General features: G+C 43.8%; 1 protein-coding gene across 2 annotated transcripts in view; it reads left to right on the top strand.

The window, feature by feature from the left end:
* Nucleotides 1-26: 26 nt before the first annotated feature.
* PLEKHS1 (pleckstrin homology domain containing S1) overlaps nt 27-16,819 on the top strand; it is a 38,044-nt gene continuing 21,251 nt past the window's right edge. The window contains exons 1-6 of one of the 2 annotated variants that reach the window (XM_073904175.1): nt 27-1,399; nt 1,964-2,122; nt 13,715-13,814; nt 13,911-14,055; nt 14,259-14,537; nt 16,222-16,268. In XM_073904175.1, the coding sequence (XP_073760276.1) occupies nt 16,241-16,268 (28 nt within the window). In that variant the 5' untranslated portion in view covers nt 27-1,399; nt 1,964-2,122; nt 13,715-13,814; ... (1 more) ...; nt 14,259-14,537; nt 16,222-16,240. The other variant, XM_025880509.2, reaches the window with a different exon arrangement.

Below are 16,819 nucleotides of genomic sequence, written 5' to 3'. Positions count from 1 at the left end.
GTCTCTTTTGAAGCTGGAACACTAATAGAGCAGTAAGTCAGTCACTTTGGAAGCTGAAATTCTTCACATAAAGGGTTAATTAACTTAAAGCTGTTTGCGATGAGCGACCATTTATTAATTTGGCAACAAAATCAGAGCGAGTAGAAGTATTTTCTTTCAATAAGAAAACTACTTTAGGGCCAGTTTATTAGACCTGTCCCTGGTTTCCTGCCATCTAAAATATACCAAATGTACAAAATTTAAGTGCAGATCGTGAATCAAGAATCAACAAGCATCCTCCCTTCCATTCTCAGAATTCACCAGCTCTTCTTTGGAAAACAGACTACCCTACTAAAGGAAACTCTCATAGAAATAAATGTGCCTAAGTGCATTGTAACTGGAAGTAAAAATTACAGCACTCTAATTATTTCCCTTGTAAGCTTCATTAAAAATCCCAGGTGGCAGGGTTTTGGGTTTCTTTAAAAAGTCTCTGAGCAATCATAGGTACTAAGCTCACAAATAATGAATATTCCTTCATAGACCAGAGATAGAAAGGGCCATTAAGAAAGAGCCTTCACCCTTGAATACTTCACTGGGCGGACACTCTTGTTTATCAAGATCAGAGATCCTGTTCCAAGTTGGGTATGTGCTCAGTCACACCTCCATTCTTAAACTCTCTGATCTTTCTATAAACCGAAATTCTGATAAGAACTCAATCCTGGTGAATACACATTCCTGTTAGAACCCAACCTGCCCCTTGAAGGAGTAACAGCCAAAGCCCTGCCTTGGCTCCCGAGAAAGCCAGCGCAGGCGTATGCTATCCTTGCTGGAATCATGGGCTCAAGTCTGGGCTTCTCCTTGTTTTTTCTCAGGGTGCCATTGGCCTATTTTAAGTGTTAGCTGTTAATACATTCACAGTCAGCTTTAGGCTCCGCCCTGAGCCTTTTCTCTGAGCAAATTTCCATAAACCAGCTAAGCTTATTGTGTTTATGAATTGCCCAAAATAGGTCTCAAAGTGCTGGAGTTCAGTGTAGTCACATGGTTTAAAACCTCCAGGAAGGGAAGGCCCTGCTGGGAGAAAGAAGATGATGTCTTCTGGAAGGGCACAGGCCCTACGTGACAAATCCTTTATTTTGTCCACTCTTGCAGCCCATTGCCTAAAAATCTTGGCACCGGCTCCTCTGGGAACCAAAGATTGCCTTTGGACTCCCGAGGAGCAGACTCCTCCCTCCTTCTAGCTTTTCATCTTTCATGACCCTTTCCAGCAAATATCTGGCTCAGTGAGAAGCTGCGGTGGTCACCAGGTTAAAGCAGCAATTCATCTCCGTCATTAGCCTGGAGAGAAGTAGCAGCCCAGGTGTCTCTAATTTCTGAAGGAATGGGATCCTTTAGAGTTCTTCAAAGATATGCAGATCAGAAGGTTTGTACATTGTTTGCCTTGTAGATATTTTGCGTCTTGCAGCATTGAGTGTGTGAGCGTGTGTGCAGTGACGTCTGCATCCCCAGGGAGCTTGTCGGAAATGCAGGATCCCAGGTTCCGCCCCACACCTGCTCAACACAATCTGCACTGTAACCAGGTCCCCAGGGGATCCAGGTGCACGTTACAGTCTGAGAAGCTCAGTTTTGAGGGCAAGGACCCCTTGTTTACACATTTTTGCTTGCCCTTTGCACTTCTGAACGTGGAGCCGATAATAGGCCTAAAAAGGAATTAGTGAAAGAACAGGTATATTGTGAAGCTTCCACAGAAGATGCGTTTTTAGGCATCTCTTAACTTTAATATCTTCTTGTGAAATGACATGTTGCCCTTAATTTACATGGTAGACTTTTTATGCCCTTCCCCATTTTAAATGACCTTCTGAGCAACATAATAGGATTGCTTATATGTTCTCCAAGTGTCTTCAAATGTGAATTGCAGCCTTTAAAATGTCTTCATAAATAGAATGGGATTAAGGGAACCAATCCTTGCATGTTTTCGTTGGTGCAGGAGCTGTTGTGCATTGAAGCCTCAGAGCTTGTCTCTTCCCACCTATCCTCAGAGCCCGGGTGGACACCAAGCGAATTTTACTTCTCCCTGCCACGGTGCCCTCAGGCCATAGATCACCCTTTGATAGACCTCAGAGCCTTGTTTTGGATCAGATGGCAAGTAGTTCTTTTTGATTTGTAAGTAATTAACAAAAACACACCAAGAACATATTTGGAAGGCCCCAGCTACCACCACAGTAATGATGTAGACATGGAAACCCCATTAGCTTGCAGGTTCATGCATGAATAGCCATTAAAAAGTTAGGTGGTCAGTAGTCAAAAACACACAAGCCAAATCTGATGAGTTGGCTTTGCTATGAGTTTTGATTTATAAGGCACTATAAACATGTATGGCAAATTTCTAATAAGTTTGTTTTAAGCATTTAAACCCAACCCATATCAAAAGATTTAAATTTAGGGACATGGTGTTATAGCTGCAGATAGATCTATAAGGCTGAGCACTTCTTGGGTTTTGATGGTCTGACCAAAGTAGATAGCATGAAGTTCAGGGAGGATTTGGGAAAGAGAGGGAAGTATAAACAGTCTGATAGGTTTGGTCTAAATTGCTGGTTCCAGCTTAAGTGGTTTAAGCATATCTCAACCAGCACAGCATCATACTTACTTCTTAGGATGCAAGGTTAGCAAAGGTGTTTTAACCACTAGTGTTTTGAAATTTGGCTCTGAGTCCCATCTGAGTTCTAATCCCAGCTCAGCCATTTGACCACCTAATATTTATGTGACCCTAGGCAATCTTTCTATTTCCTCATCTACACATGAGGGTAGTAACATCGTGGAGATTAAATGAGATGATGTATGTGAAGTGCTTATTAGCACAATGCCTGGCACAAAACACTCAATAAAAAGGTAGGTATCAAAGATGATGACAATGACACGAAACCTGTAGAAAAGCAAGAAAGGAAGGTGCTCCACTGGACCCTCCACTCACTCTTTTCTGCCTCAAGGACTGTTTCTTTGATCATGTCTTCCAGTCTGTGCCTCTCAAAGTGAGGTCTCCCAGAAGTGCCGTGAGGACACCAAAGATTGATTTAAGCAGCACCCACTGAAAGAGTCCTACTAAATGCCAGGTGTTGGGTTAGGGGTGGGGCTGAAAAGATGACCAAGAAATGATGCTTTCCCCAGAGGAGGTTAACATCACTCCAGTAAAACAGTGGCTGTAAAGGAGTTGTGCATACATTACTCCAGAATGCAGATGAGGGGGTGTCCCTCTCTGCTTGGGGATTCAGAGAGGTGTTCCCAGAGGAAATACATAATCTTCTTTCATTTTAGCCCCCCCAGAAAGGCTGAGAGGAGGCAGTGCAGAAGGGGAAATTAAGGTCAGTAGGTAGAAGATGACATTTTTATTTAAGAGATTCTCAAGCTCTGGGGACTTACCTGAGGATCCTGGGGGATCTGTGTATGAAGCAGATTCCTGCGTCCAGTATTCCTGGGATGGAGACCAGGAATCTGCTCATTTAACAAACCTGCCTGGATATTCTGATGTAGGTGCTTTATACGGATATCAAAAGGTTGGCCTGCAGATCAACATGAGTGGCAACAAAACCTACATTAAACAGCTGGAAAAGGATCACCAAAGGTCCAGCAATGCACTGACTATTTGCACACCTAGCTATTCACAGTCTTAATCGGCTCAGGTTGCTGTAACGTCACCATGAAGTGGACGGCTTAAACAACAAACATGTATTTCTCATAGTTCTGGAGGTTGGGAAGTCCAAGATCAAGGCACCGGCCGACTCCATGTGTGGGGAGAGTTGGCTTCCCGGATCACAGATTTCACCTTTTGCTCTATTTTCACCCGGCAGAGGGCGGGGACAGCTTTGGGGGTGGGGTGTGTGTGTCTCTTTTATGAGGGACTAATCCATTCATGAGGACTCCACTCTCATGATCTAATCACCCCCCAAAGGCCCCACCTTCACATATCATCATATTTAGGGGCTAGGATTTCAACATGGGAATTTTATTTTATTTTATTTTTTTAAAGATTTTATTTATTTATTTGAAAGAGAGAGAGAATGGGAGAGAGCACATGAGAGGGGGGAGGGTCAGAGGGAGAAGCAGACTCCCCGCCGAGCAGGGAGCCCAATGCGGGACTCGATCCCGGGACTCCAGGATCATGACCTGAGCCAGAGGCAGTCGCTTAACCAACTGAGCCACCCAGGCGCCCGTCAACAGAGGAATTTTAAGGGGACACAAACATTCAGTCCATAACACCTGGCTAGCCATCTTACCCCAAGATTGAATGGCAAAGGATCAAAGGCACAGATGTGCTCAGGACTCGAGAACACTTGCCCAGGAACTTCAGAGGCTGTCCAGGAGCTTCAAGGCCATGGCAACTTGGGAGGAAGCCCACGACATGTAAGGGAGGAGCAGACAGCACACAGCTTACAGGGGATGGGTCCAGGTGCTCTGCTTCTCCAGCTGGTGTCAGCAGGCCCACTTCTTTCCTCCTCTTCTCCAATCACTTAGGCAATCATTTCTAAACAAGATGTGCCACTCACGTTTTTCCTTCCTCCAATACTTCGTGGGTACCACAATGCAAAACACTCCCTTTGACAACATTTACTAACATGTTTAAAGGAACTTTCCTCTACATCACCTTTCATAATTAGTATTAACTGGATTAATGTTAAGTAGGGAAGGGAAAAAATAATTTTCAAGTGAATGTTTTTTATACCAGGGTAAAGGACTAACTCTTTAAAGCTTAGGAAAATCGGCTTCTGCAAATTATCTTTTCTGAAGCTTCCAGCTGTATTAAATGCTGATGGTTTTTAAGCACCGAGATGAAAGAGACAAATTCTTTTTCTTTTGTGTTGCTAATTACAATTTTGCTTAGCATTATGAAGCCTGCTTTCCTCTTGAGACATTTGCCAGCATACATTAATTGTGCAAATATTTACAGACTGCTAAAGCACAGGGGCAGCTTCCACCAAAAAAGATATGGAACACTTGAAAAAAAGCCTCTCTGACACATTACATTTGTGGCCAGCTACCCAGAATCAGTGTAAACTATCTGCCCCTTAGCCTCAGCAAATGTGTTTAAAGAACATTGTCCCTGGGTTGATTTAGTGTTTGCTTGGCTGGCAATGGCCGCTGAAGTCTTTCTTCTAAAGCCTTCTTTTTCTCAGGGTTAAAAATAAGGTTTCCAAAAATGTATATTCATCTTATGGATTGCTATACTGTCAACACTTAATCTCTCAGGCCACCCACATGGCAAGGAAGAGGTCTATCCAGGGGTTGTTCCAAATGCCAGGAGTTTCAGAAAGCTAAACTGAACAAGCTAGAAGATTTGACTAGCTACTCCACAAGGCTCTAGGCTCTTGGAACCACCTTGTTTTCCTAGCACGCTAGTTAAGAACCAGGGCTTTGGGGTCAGACAGCCCTGTTCAACTCCTAGCGTTGGCCACTTCCAAGTTGCATGACCTTGAAGAATCTCTCAACCTCCACAAACCTCGTTTTTCCATCTTAAAATGGAAAGAGTCCTATGTAGGTACCTAGGAAATAGTACCAACCTCCAAGAGCCGTGTAAGGAGTAAATGAAATAATGAATGCAGAGCACTTAGCACAATGCCTGGCACACAGAAAGGACTGAATAAATGTTTGACTGCGTTTTTTAAACCAGCCCGAACTTATAAATAATTTAGGCCACAGACAGGAGAAAGGAAAAGGGGGCGGGGAAAGGAAGGGCGAGTGGATTCTAATATCCAGAAGAGGCTCTTTCTGAGGATAATGGCTACCCATACAGAAGAGAGGAGGAACGTGGGCAGGAGCTCAAGCTGACGAGTTGCTAGGAGATCACAGGAAGGCAAGAGAATGGCAGAGCCACCAGCCTGAGCTTCAGAAGAGGAATGGGCCCTGAGTGTACAGATGCCCAGTACAATACAGGGTGCCTAGTTAGTTTGAATCTCAGAACAATTTGTTTTAGTATACGTATGTCCCAAATAGTGCATGGAACATACTTACATTAAAAATTATTGTTTACCTGGACTTCCAATTTAACTGGGCATCCTGTTTTTGAGGAGTTTTGTTTTTGTTTGTTTTGCTCTGTTTTGTTTTTGTTGTTTTTTTAAGATTTATTTATCTGACAGAGAGAGACACTGAGAGAGAGGGAACACAAGCGGGGGGAGTGGGAGAGGGAGAAGCAGGCTTCCCTTGGAGCAGGGAGCCGATGTGGGGCTCCAATCCAGGACCCTGGGACCATGACCCGAGCTGAAGGCAGATGCTCAACGACTGAGACACCCAGGCGCCCCTGTTTTTGTTGTTTTGTTTGTTTGTTTGCTCACTGTGGCCACCCTGGCCCTAACTTCAGACAGCCACTCCTCCAGCTGCCCTCACCTCACCCTGGCCCCAAATTCTCACTTCACGGGGAAGTAGGGAGGAGCCAGGGAAATCATGTGGGAGAAGTGGCTGTGCAAACTCCACAGAACTATAAAATCAAGTAAAGGAGACATTTCTTTTGGTGGGTGTCGTTATGAAAACTCTGAATCATCAAGCAAAAGCCAGGTCTTTGTAAATTTAAGGAGATGTATGGAAAATTCCAAGGAGTTTGGGGAGCTTATTCAGAAGGGGACGTTCTAAAGACCCCAATGAGAGGGACTAGATGTGGTGATTCGCAACTGTGGCTGCACCTGAGTCTCACGTCGAATGTTTTTCCAGTCCCCAGGCAGCACCTAGACCAACTAAACCAGGATCTCTGCAAGTGGGACCAGGAATCCGTGTTGTTAAACCCCTCCATGTGATTCCAGTTTACAGCCAAGCTTGCAAAGCAGTGGTAGAATACACCTGTGAAAGGGAAGTTGAACAGGTCAGAAACCTTGGTCCCTGGGGAGGGTGCTAAGGGACGGTTACACCCTTTAGTGTAAACTTCCCTAAGAAGGTAAGGAGGGAAAAAAGAAAAACAAGTAAGAAAAACAAGGGAGGAGGGACTTTGTAGAGATAGGTATAGTCCATCTGCTTAAAAAAAAAAAAAAACATTTTAAACATTTTAAAGTAAGTACCAAGAACAAATGAGAATGGCTACTTTTAAAACCAGGAGGTTTGGGTGTGAGCAAAAAGCAGTGGGTTAGATAAGAAAAGCAGGTGAGAATTTTCTACCATTAACCCACCAGCACCTACCAGCCACATAACCATTGGGAACAGTGGTCTCTCTCATTCGAGAGGGCAAAATGATCCGTTTGTGATTGAAAAGGGCTGTGTTGGAGGATTTGTACTTTCCATGAAATCACAGATGGCTCACAATTTTTCCTCTAACTTCTGACAGGACTTGTGGTAGCTGAGGACCAATTTCTCTTTCAGGCATAAAGATTTAGAAGTTGTGGGTGGTTATGTAAAAATGCAGGAATTCATGTGCTGAGTAAGTCACACCTACATGAGAAGCCAGCACTTGTCTTTGACTAGCTAACCGTGATAGTCACCTACAGGAAAATAACCTTTCATATATATTTTTTTCAATCAACAAATATTTATTGAACTATGTGCTAAGCACTGTTCCTGGCATTGGGGATAGAACAGGTAACAAAACAGTCTCTGTCCTCACTGAATTTATATTTTAGTAGAAAATACAGATAGTTCATATATTTTCATATAGTGAGAAGTGTTATAAAGAAAGATAAAGCAGGATAAGATGACGTAGGAGAAGGGCAAGTTAATTTAGGTAGAAAGCTGGGAAAGCCCTTTCTAATGCCTACATCTGAGCAGAAACTTGAGTAGAGTGAGGGGACGCACCATGTGGATATGTGAAAAAGGATGGTTCTAAGCAGAGCAAGCAGCAAGTGCAAAGGCCCTGAGGCAGCTACCACCTGGCCCTGTTTAAGAAACATCAAGAAAGCCAGTGCTGCAGAGCAGGGTGCTAGGCAATAAGGATGAAAGGCAGGCAGGGCCAGATCATGTAGGGCTTTCAACCATGGTGAGCACCTTGGATTTCATGCTAATGCAATAGGAAGTCATTGGAGGGATTTGAGCAGGGAAGTGATAGGATCTGATGAACTACTGTAAAAGACACTGTGAAGACTGGCTTAAAGAGGGAAAGAGTAGAAGCAGGGAGCCCAGGTGGGAAGCCGTTGCTGTAGTTGCCTAGGTGGGGTGATGGCAGGTTGGAGTGGCCACGAGGTTGTGAAAGTGGTCAGGTTTGGGCTTTATTTGGGAGGTAGAGCCAGCAGGATTTGCTGATAGGTTTGAAGTGGGATTGTGAGAAATGCCAGAAACTGAGGATGGCTCCCAGGTATACGGCACAAGCAGGTAGATAAATGGTGCCATTTCCTGAAACCGGGAACATGTTTGGTGGGGGGGTTGAAAGTGGTGAAATCAACATTTCTGTTTTGCACAAGTTGTGTGAGCTATCTACCAGACACCTGAAGGCCCCCTCCAGTAACCCATCCGATATCCATCCTCCCTGTATTCGCTTCCAATTGCTGCCATAACAAATGAGCACACATTTAGTGGCTTAAAACAACACTAATTTATTCTCTTAGAGTTCTAGAGGTCAGAAATCTTAAATCAAGGTCTTGGTAGAGCTGTGTTCCTTCTGAAGACTTAAGGGGAGAAATCTATTTCCTGGCTTTTTCTGGCTTCTAGAGGCTGCCCACGTTCCTTCCCCCTTGGCCCCTTTCTCTAATCTTCAGCCTGGCAATATAGCGTCTTCTCTCTCCTGTGGCCAAATGCCTCCCTCTTACAAGGACCCTTGTGATCACATCAGGTCTGCCTGGCTAAGCCAGGATGACCTTCCCATCTCAAGATCCTTAACTTACATCTGCATGTAAGATTATATAAGGCAATATATTCATAGGGTCTAGGGATTAGGATGTGGACATATTTGGGGGGGTCATTATTTAGCCTACCCTATGTCATGACTTTCTTATCCTCAAAAATATGATTGAGGTCAAAAGAGTAATGTGCCTAACTAAAACACCACATTTCACAGGAGTATTTGCCTGTAAAGGTGACTAGAGCAGCTTGCCAACAGAAACTAGCACATGCCGGTGGTGGTCACGCCTAACTCCTTGTGCTCATCACTGTGGTGCAGTGGCTTACTCTCAAGTTCTTTCCCTGAGGAGTCCCTCTGGTCCCTGAGCCCACTTTCTACTTGTGCAACAGGCCAGAAGTGCTCAGAAATTAATGTCCCCCTGATGACTGACAGGAGTTGGTATATAAATAGCCCAACTCCCTCACCCCTGGATGAGATGAAAGGCAGCTCCCAGAGTTTTTCAGTGGGATTCAGCTTCAGTTACCCCCAGTGGTAACTTATCTAATATCAAACCTTTTTTTTTTTTTTAAGATTTATTCATTTATTTGAGGGGAGGAGGGAGAAAGAGCATGTGAGCATTGGTGGGAAGGGGCAGAGGGAAAGGGAGAGAAATCCTCAAGCAGATTCCCCACTGAGCATGGAGCTCTATGCAGGGCTCAGTCTCAGGACCCTGAGATCATGACCTGAGCCAAAATCAAGAATCGGATGCTCAACTGACTGAACCACCCAGGTGCCCTTGATATCAAACCTTTTATCAGCTAGTTTCCCTTCTTTGTTGTAAAACGGGAAGAATAATATCTGCCTTGCCTCCCTCAAGAGGTTTTTGCATGAACAGAAGGAGACACTGCAAATGCTTCGTAAATGGTAAACTACAGAATCAGTTAAGGCGGCATTATGAGACCCATAGACTATTAGGGCTGTTAGGTACCTGGCAGTCATCTTGTCACCCCCAACCCCCAGAAGGAGAAAGAAGACAACTCCAAGTTCTTCTAGTGAATCGAAGCAGACCACAGCATAAATTTGGTGTCCCAATTCCAGATCTAGTGGGGTTTGGCTCCATCATGATGTTTGTTACCCGGTTCTCTCTTAGATGATTTCTAAGCCTCCTGGGGCCTCTATTTATTCATGTGAAACATAGAAAGAGTGACCTGGCACCCACACTATCACTATGTGGAGTGTTTTGGAGAGTCTTCAAAATCAGGGAGCTCAGCCCCTCTCATTAGAGGTGGGGCTTATGCACAAACTCAGTTGCAAATTGCAGACACAACGCCATTGATTTATTTGACAAACACTTGTAAAGTACTTAATACCTTCTGAGGACTCTTATAAGCTCTTTACAAATATCTGTTCATTTTGCCTCATCTTAATGGATGAAGAACTAGATAGCTAGTACCATCAGGTACATGAGAGACATAAATTAAAATCTCTCAAGGATGATGTCACCTTAGCCTTCAAATTGTTTTCTACATATGATGTTAGAATATTATATCCAGTACCCAAGCAAAGGTAACTAGGCATGCACAGAGATCAAATAGCATCTAACAAAAACGAACAGAGGGGCGCCTAGGTGCCTCAGTCGGTTAGGCTTCCAGCTCTTGATTTTGATTCAGGTCATGATTTCAGGGTCAGGAGATTGAGCCTCAGTGGGACTCCGCACTCAGTTGGGCGTCTGCTTGATTCTCTCTCCCTTTCCCTCTGCCCTTCCCCCTGTTCATGCTTACACTCTCTGTCTCTTTCTCTCTCTCTCTGTCAAATAAATAAAAATTTTAAAGAAACATAAATATCTGCTTATTTGATCCTCATCACAACTTTATCAGGTGACTACTATTATCATTCTCACTTTCAAGATGAGGAAACTGAGGGAGGTTAAGTGACTTCTGTAAGTTCACAGAGCACAGCAATGAACCTGGGAAGTCTGACTGCATGATCAAAAATTGTATGCTATCACCTTTTTTACCCTTCCTTTCTTATCCTTTGTCTCCCTCCAAACTCCCTGCCCCCATCTCTATCCCTGAGCCAGTTCCCAACATTCAAATCATAACATCTCCCAATCAAAATGATTTCCATTTGCACAAGACCATTTAATGTAAGTTGACTTAAATAGTCAAGGGAATATTAGTTTGTCCTAATCAATAAGTCAAGCATGGTTTGACCCAAAGTTTGCCAGTCATCAAGAGAAATGTTCTGCGTCTCCGTGATTCTTTCAGCTCTATTCTTTCCTTGTGTCAGCTTCATTTTCAAGTTGGCTTCCCTCAAGGAAGCAAAATGCTCTTTTATCCACACACTGCACCACCCAGAGGAAGAAAGGGAGCCTCTGACCCAGAATCCCACTCACAAGGCAGATTCCCTCTGCCTCTGAACCAGTGGGTGAGGCCAATGCTGGGATCAAGACAGTGTCTACTATCCAAGAGTCACATGTGCCCCGGGGATAACTGGGGAGTGGGAGGGTAGGGAGGCTTCAAGACTCAGCTGAGGTGTCACCTCCTCCATGACATCTCCCCTTTGGTTTCATCCCCTTCCGCCTTTGGAAGAACAGGTCCTTCCTCTGAATTCCCATGACTCCTGATTTGCCTTGCTCTGACAGCACTCACCACTTCATGTTATTCATTTTGGATTCTTCTTGAATCCTCTTCACTTGCTTCTCCAAAGAACTCTCCACTGTTCTCCATTCTTCTCTGCTATGTTCTGTACCCCAGCAGATGGACCATTTCTCTTTTTAGCCCACTCCCATCAGATTTTCTCCTCTACACCACTCCACTAAAATAGCTCTCGCCAAGATCATGATGGCCTCCCTCTTGCCAAATCCAGTGACCAGTTCTCAGTTCTCATCTTGCTCATTCTCTTGGCAGCATTTGGCATGGATGACCCTTCCCTCCTTCCAAAACATTTGCTTCCACTTCCAGATACCACACGCTTCTGTGTTGTCACATACTCCTCTGCTCCTTTCTAATCTCCTTTGCTGGCTTCTCCCCTTCCTGCTCCACCTCTACTCAACCCTACTCTCTCCATGAGGGCCATAGTTTTGAGAGTGGCAACTTTCGCCTTCCTACAACCACTGCTTCTGTGTGGTGGCACCTCACCCACAGCTACTGCTCTCATCAGAATCTGGCAACACTGCTACCTCCTCTTATCCCAGCAGGCCTGGAGGTGGTGAAGACTTCCCACCATTGCTAGACACTGAATGCTTCCCCACCCCTTGTTGGTTCTCTTAATCCAGCCAACACCTCTATAGATAGACCCTTTAACAAGTCTCTTCCATAAATCCTTGGAGCATGCTATTCCCTGCTAGGAGCCTGAGTAACACATTGCTTGGTTTTGTTATGTCACTTAGCTCCCATATTAGCTTATAAGGTCACTAAGAACACTGCCCGTGTTTAATTCTTCTTTTATCCCCAATAGTGCTTGCTATCCAGTTGGTACCAATAAATACTGAAATAAAATATTCTTTCTTATTAACTGCCTTCAACTTGAACAGGAAATCAAAGTGATACAAGCATTAAAACACACACACACACACACACACACACACACACACACACACACACCTCCCAGGACAAAAGGCAAAAGAATGAAATAATGGTAAGTGCTGATTTTATGGGTTTTGCCTGATTCCTCAAATTCATAATTTATTCAAAATCCATATGGAACATGCTTTTTCTTCTCCAGGCCCAGACATGAAAGATAGTTACTTTTGTTACAATAGAAATTGAAGTACAAATAAACTGAGAAGGAGGGAAGATCCATTGCTGACCAAGAGGAGGATCTAAGAAACATAGGGTGCCAGGAGTTGCATCATACCTTATGCAGGAGATGGGTTTTTGGGGAAGAAGCTATTCTGTGGGGTCCCAACTTTTGGGAGTCCCCTTCCTACTTTGCTTGTTTCTCTCTCTTCCTATTATGAGCTATATTACTACCCTTTCCCTACCAACCCTGATCCCACTGCCCCAGTGGCAACCAGGTGGGCAATATAAGGACTCAGGGCAATCAAGGGAAAGGTAGAGAAGAAAAAAGAAGCCCCATCGTCTCTCATCTGGCCCCAGTGGTAGTCTTGTTCGCTATCTCCCTAGGCCACAATCTTCAGGCCATCCTCTATCACCTATAGACATCCCCTGTTCCCCAGAAATTGGACCCAAGAATTCTTTCGCAATAAAGAGGATTTTGGCTTCAATCTTCTATGGATCCAAGGGTCCTCTTTTGACATCTGTGTCTGCTTTTGCTTTTACAAATGAATCCAAGAATAAAAATAGACACTGCTGTGTATGCGTTGAGGGAGGTGGGTAGACGACTACCTTTATTCTCTTTCTCATATTTCAAAAACCATTAGAGAGCCTCAAAAAGCATAAACTGGATGTCCACGTGGATGACCAAACACCCTACCCTCTCAGTTCCTTGACCTCATCACCAATGACCTTCCTTCTCCACTATAGCAAAGCCACCCACTCCCTACAGCTGCTCTACTTTTCAGATCAGCGGTCAGTCATGCTGACTCCAAGCACTGCTTCTTACCTTTCCAGCCAACTTGCCCTATCTTTCTTCAATCTCACCAGTACGTCCTCCCTAGGAGTCCCCTTCTATTCTCTCTCCTCCATATGCCCCTCCGATTCCATGGTTCATCATTTGGGGCAGGCTTTTGCAAATATCCTAAGTTCCCTTGCTCCTTTTTCTATCTGTGGTACCTTCCTGGCAATAAATAAATAAATAAATATTTTTAAAAAACACACCAAAACACCATTAACCTGAAATGAACCTCAACCTTCAGCTTCCCCATCCTGTTCCTGAATAGCTGAATGCCACTAGAGAAAATCACATATCAGTCAGACAGGAATCTTGCTAAATTCAAGGGCACAAATCTCAAGAGACTCTCAACACTCCCAGCATCAAGCAATACTTGCAGAGTGGGCAAATATATAAGGAAGGAACTGGGGATTCTGAAATGAATGCCCTGCTTGCAGGTAGAGGAGCAAGCAAAAAGACAAAGCAGAAGAGAACCAGATGAGAAGAGTACATTGGAAGCAAAGAGGAGGATTTCAACAAGGCTTGACTGTCATTGCCTCTTGTGAGCAAACCCTTTTTAAAAAAGATTTTATTATTTATTTGAGAGAGAGAGAACACAAGTGGGGTGGGGGGTGGTGAGCAAAACTCTTATTTTTAGGAGTTGTTGGGTGGCCGTACAGGAGAGCCTGCCTTGTGCCACCCTGTTGAGGACAACTCTGTTACGGATGAAGAAGCAAACTGTCCCGGAGATCCTTGGCATGTGCAAGTGTGTTGGAGAAGTCAGGCTTTTGTTTCCTCATCTGGTAGAAAGGAATCCCCCCTACCTTCCCCGGGAGGACCTTGGGAGGATACGGATGGGTGGGAAGCAAAGGCATTATTTCAACAGTAATGAGTGTACAAGGTCAGGGCAAGGCTGACACTGTTCTCAATAAGAAGCGTTGTGACTATGAACAAAGGCTAGTGGGAATTTTTTTTTTATTTGTTTGCTTTTATTTTCTGATACTAGACAGTTGGAATGCCAAGGGCAGTTCTGTGCCAAGCCACAAAAGGAATGAAAGCCCAGAACTTTCCCTAGGACAGCAACTTCCATACGAGCTAAAGGAAAGCATAAAATCTGCCCTAAGGTAGTAACTTAGGAACTTCCTGTTGGTTCACATTTCAAACAGATTGTATTTAATTTTCACCGTACCCCTCAGAGCTCAGAGTGGACAGCCAGCGATCAGGTCAGGAGACCCAGGGACAGGGCACTTGGCTGAGAACTGAAGCAGCGACCCCCTGGTGTCTAGTAAGTACTGCTTGGTTTGAATGTTTTAGGTTCTCAAGGCTGTTGTAATCTGAAATACTAATTGAACAAAATTGCTGTTTTGGGCTCGCGGTTCATAACTGTACAGTCAGAAGGAGATAGGACCTCTTGGTATCGCGCTGATTAAATCCCAAATGACATTAAAATGAACAGGTTATAAGCAATGATAGTGGGTAGATTCCTCTGACTGAGATCAAAGAGAGAAATCTGAAAGGCTTTTTTGTTTGCCGGCAATGACAAGAAATGCAAGTAGAACTATGAAAAGGTTTAATTCTTCTTTCTTAAATAGGAGGAAAAGCAAAGTGGTTCAGACAACTCTCAGGTTAGCATTCTGGCTCTGCTTCTTTTTTAGTTACGTGGTCAAAAGCAAATTGCTTAGTATCTCTGATAACAGGTTCCTCATCTGTAAAATGGGTATTATACCATTGTAAAAGTAGTGTCAGTTTTATGGTATTATATGTAAAAATATATGTGAAATCTATATATTTTATAAATAAAAATATATATGAAATTGAATGAGATTTCATATATAATATATAATTTTGCTTATATAACATAAGCTTATGCTTTATTTTGCTTATGTTATACAAGCAAAATTTATATAATAGGTTTCATATATAATGGATTTCACATATGTATACATATACTGGATTTCATATATGTAATACAAAATTCATATACATAATATGAAATATATGTTATGTAGGAAGTCCAGTATTTATATACATATACAGTTGAATCTTGAACAACATGGGGGTTAGGGGTGATGACCCCCCACACAGTTGAAAATCCACGTATAACTTTTGACTCCCCCAAACACTTAACCACAAACATCCCACTATTAACCAGAAGCCTTAGAGTTGGTTGACGCATATTTTGCATGTTATATGTATTATTTATAACATGCAAAATATGTATAGAGGGCCCTTTGCCTCCTCCCATTTTCCTGGGACTGCCCTGGCACTGCCCTGCTTGATGCTACCCTCTATTTTGAGAGTTACTCTGATCACCAACACATGCCTGGTTGCAAAGATCTGCCCTGCCCCGAGGCCCTTTCCTCTGTGGGATCCCCCTTCTCGTAGGGCCCCACGGTGGTCAAGGGATCCCGGCACAGCTGCCAGGAAAGAGCTCCAGCTCCCCAAGTCAGTTTCACCCCAGAGCGGGGCAGGCACCTGAGACAGCTTAAGAACACGACTATGCCCAGGTCCTTGCTCTTCAGTTTCCCTCTGGAGAAAGCAAGTTCCTGGCATGGAGGAGGGCTTATCCTATGCTTGCTCTTGGCTAGACATGCTTTCTCAGCTGCACTGGGTCCATAGCCTCCTGCCCTCTGCCCTGTTCTTGTCTCTCCTCCTCGGTGCTGTCTCCCCCAGGAGCTTTGTTGTCAGAGTCCCTTACGGAGCAGGAGCAGAGAAAGTCCAGGGAACATGGCTCTTTCCGTTGTGCTAGCAACACCTCCACGGAACTGCCACTTGGTGAACACAAGTTGCTTGTATGTGTCCTTGTTACTGTGGCGACTATCAGCCTTAGGGGCAGAATGGAAAGTGGGAGGCTGATAACCCATCGCAGCAACATTCGCCGGCACCACCCCGATGCTCCACGACTGAGTGGCTAATCAGTGAAGCACACTTGTTTGAGGACTAACTGGCGTTTAACTTCCTTTTGACAGATGAGAACAGCCAGCCATAATGGAACCCAAACCTCAGAAGAGTCCAGGTACCCAGGGGGTATTCTCTCTGAAGTAAAAAACTTTGTTAAAAACGACGAACAATTCTGGTCAAGCTAACCAGGATACAGAAGACAGTTTTAGTGAGACTAAGGCAGAAAATCATTCTGGAACAATGATTCTTGGTATGGAGAGTGTGGTAGGGGCTGTTGGATTCGGTTAATTATTCTGTAAGAGCTCACCTATCCGGAAATTTGACATTTTCTGATTTTCATTAACCAAATGTTCCATCTGTTGCTTGGAGATGGTACTAAAACAGATAATAGCCCAGAAAAGACTGAAGAGTATTTCGTAATTTGGTAGGAAATTCTCACTGAGAAATCGCCTAAATTGTTATTAGAGAGGTAGCTCGAGGTATATTATTCAAAGGTCCTTGTTCTCGTTGACATAGTTCATTACAGGTGGGTAGTTAGGAAAGCAGAGGGTAGGATGAAATAATTTAGAAAGCAAATTATCCAATTCAATTTAAAAATAGTTTTGAATATCTATTCAAAGCACCTATTATTAGTAAAGTCACGGTGCTTCATATTGCAGAGAATAT

Source organism: Callorhinus ursinus, unplaced genomic scaffold (genome assembly GCF_003265705.2).
Source record: "Callorhinus ursinus isolate GAN/ISIS: 27379988/994484 unplaced genomic scaffold, GSC_fseal_2.0 scaffold20, whole genome shotgun sequence".
Classification (NCBI taxonomy): domain Eukaryota; kingdom Metazoa; phylum Chordata; class Mammalia; order Carnivora; family Otariidae; genus Callorhinus; species Callorhinus ursinus.
Note: the sequence above shows the minus strand (reverse complement) of the source record. Positions and strands in the feature narration are given on the sequence as shown.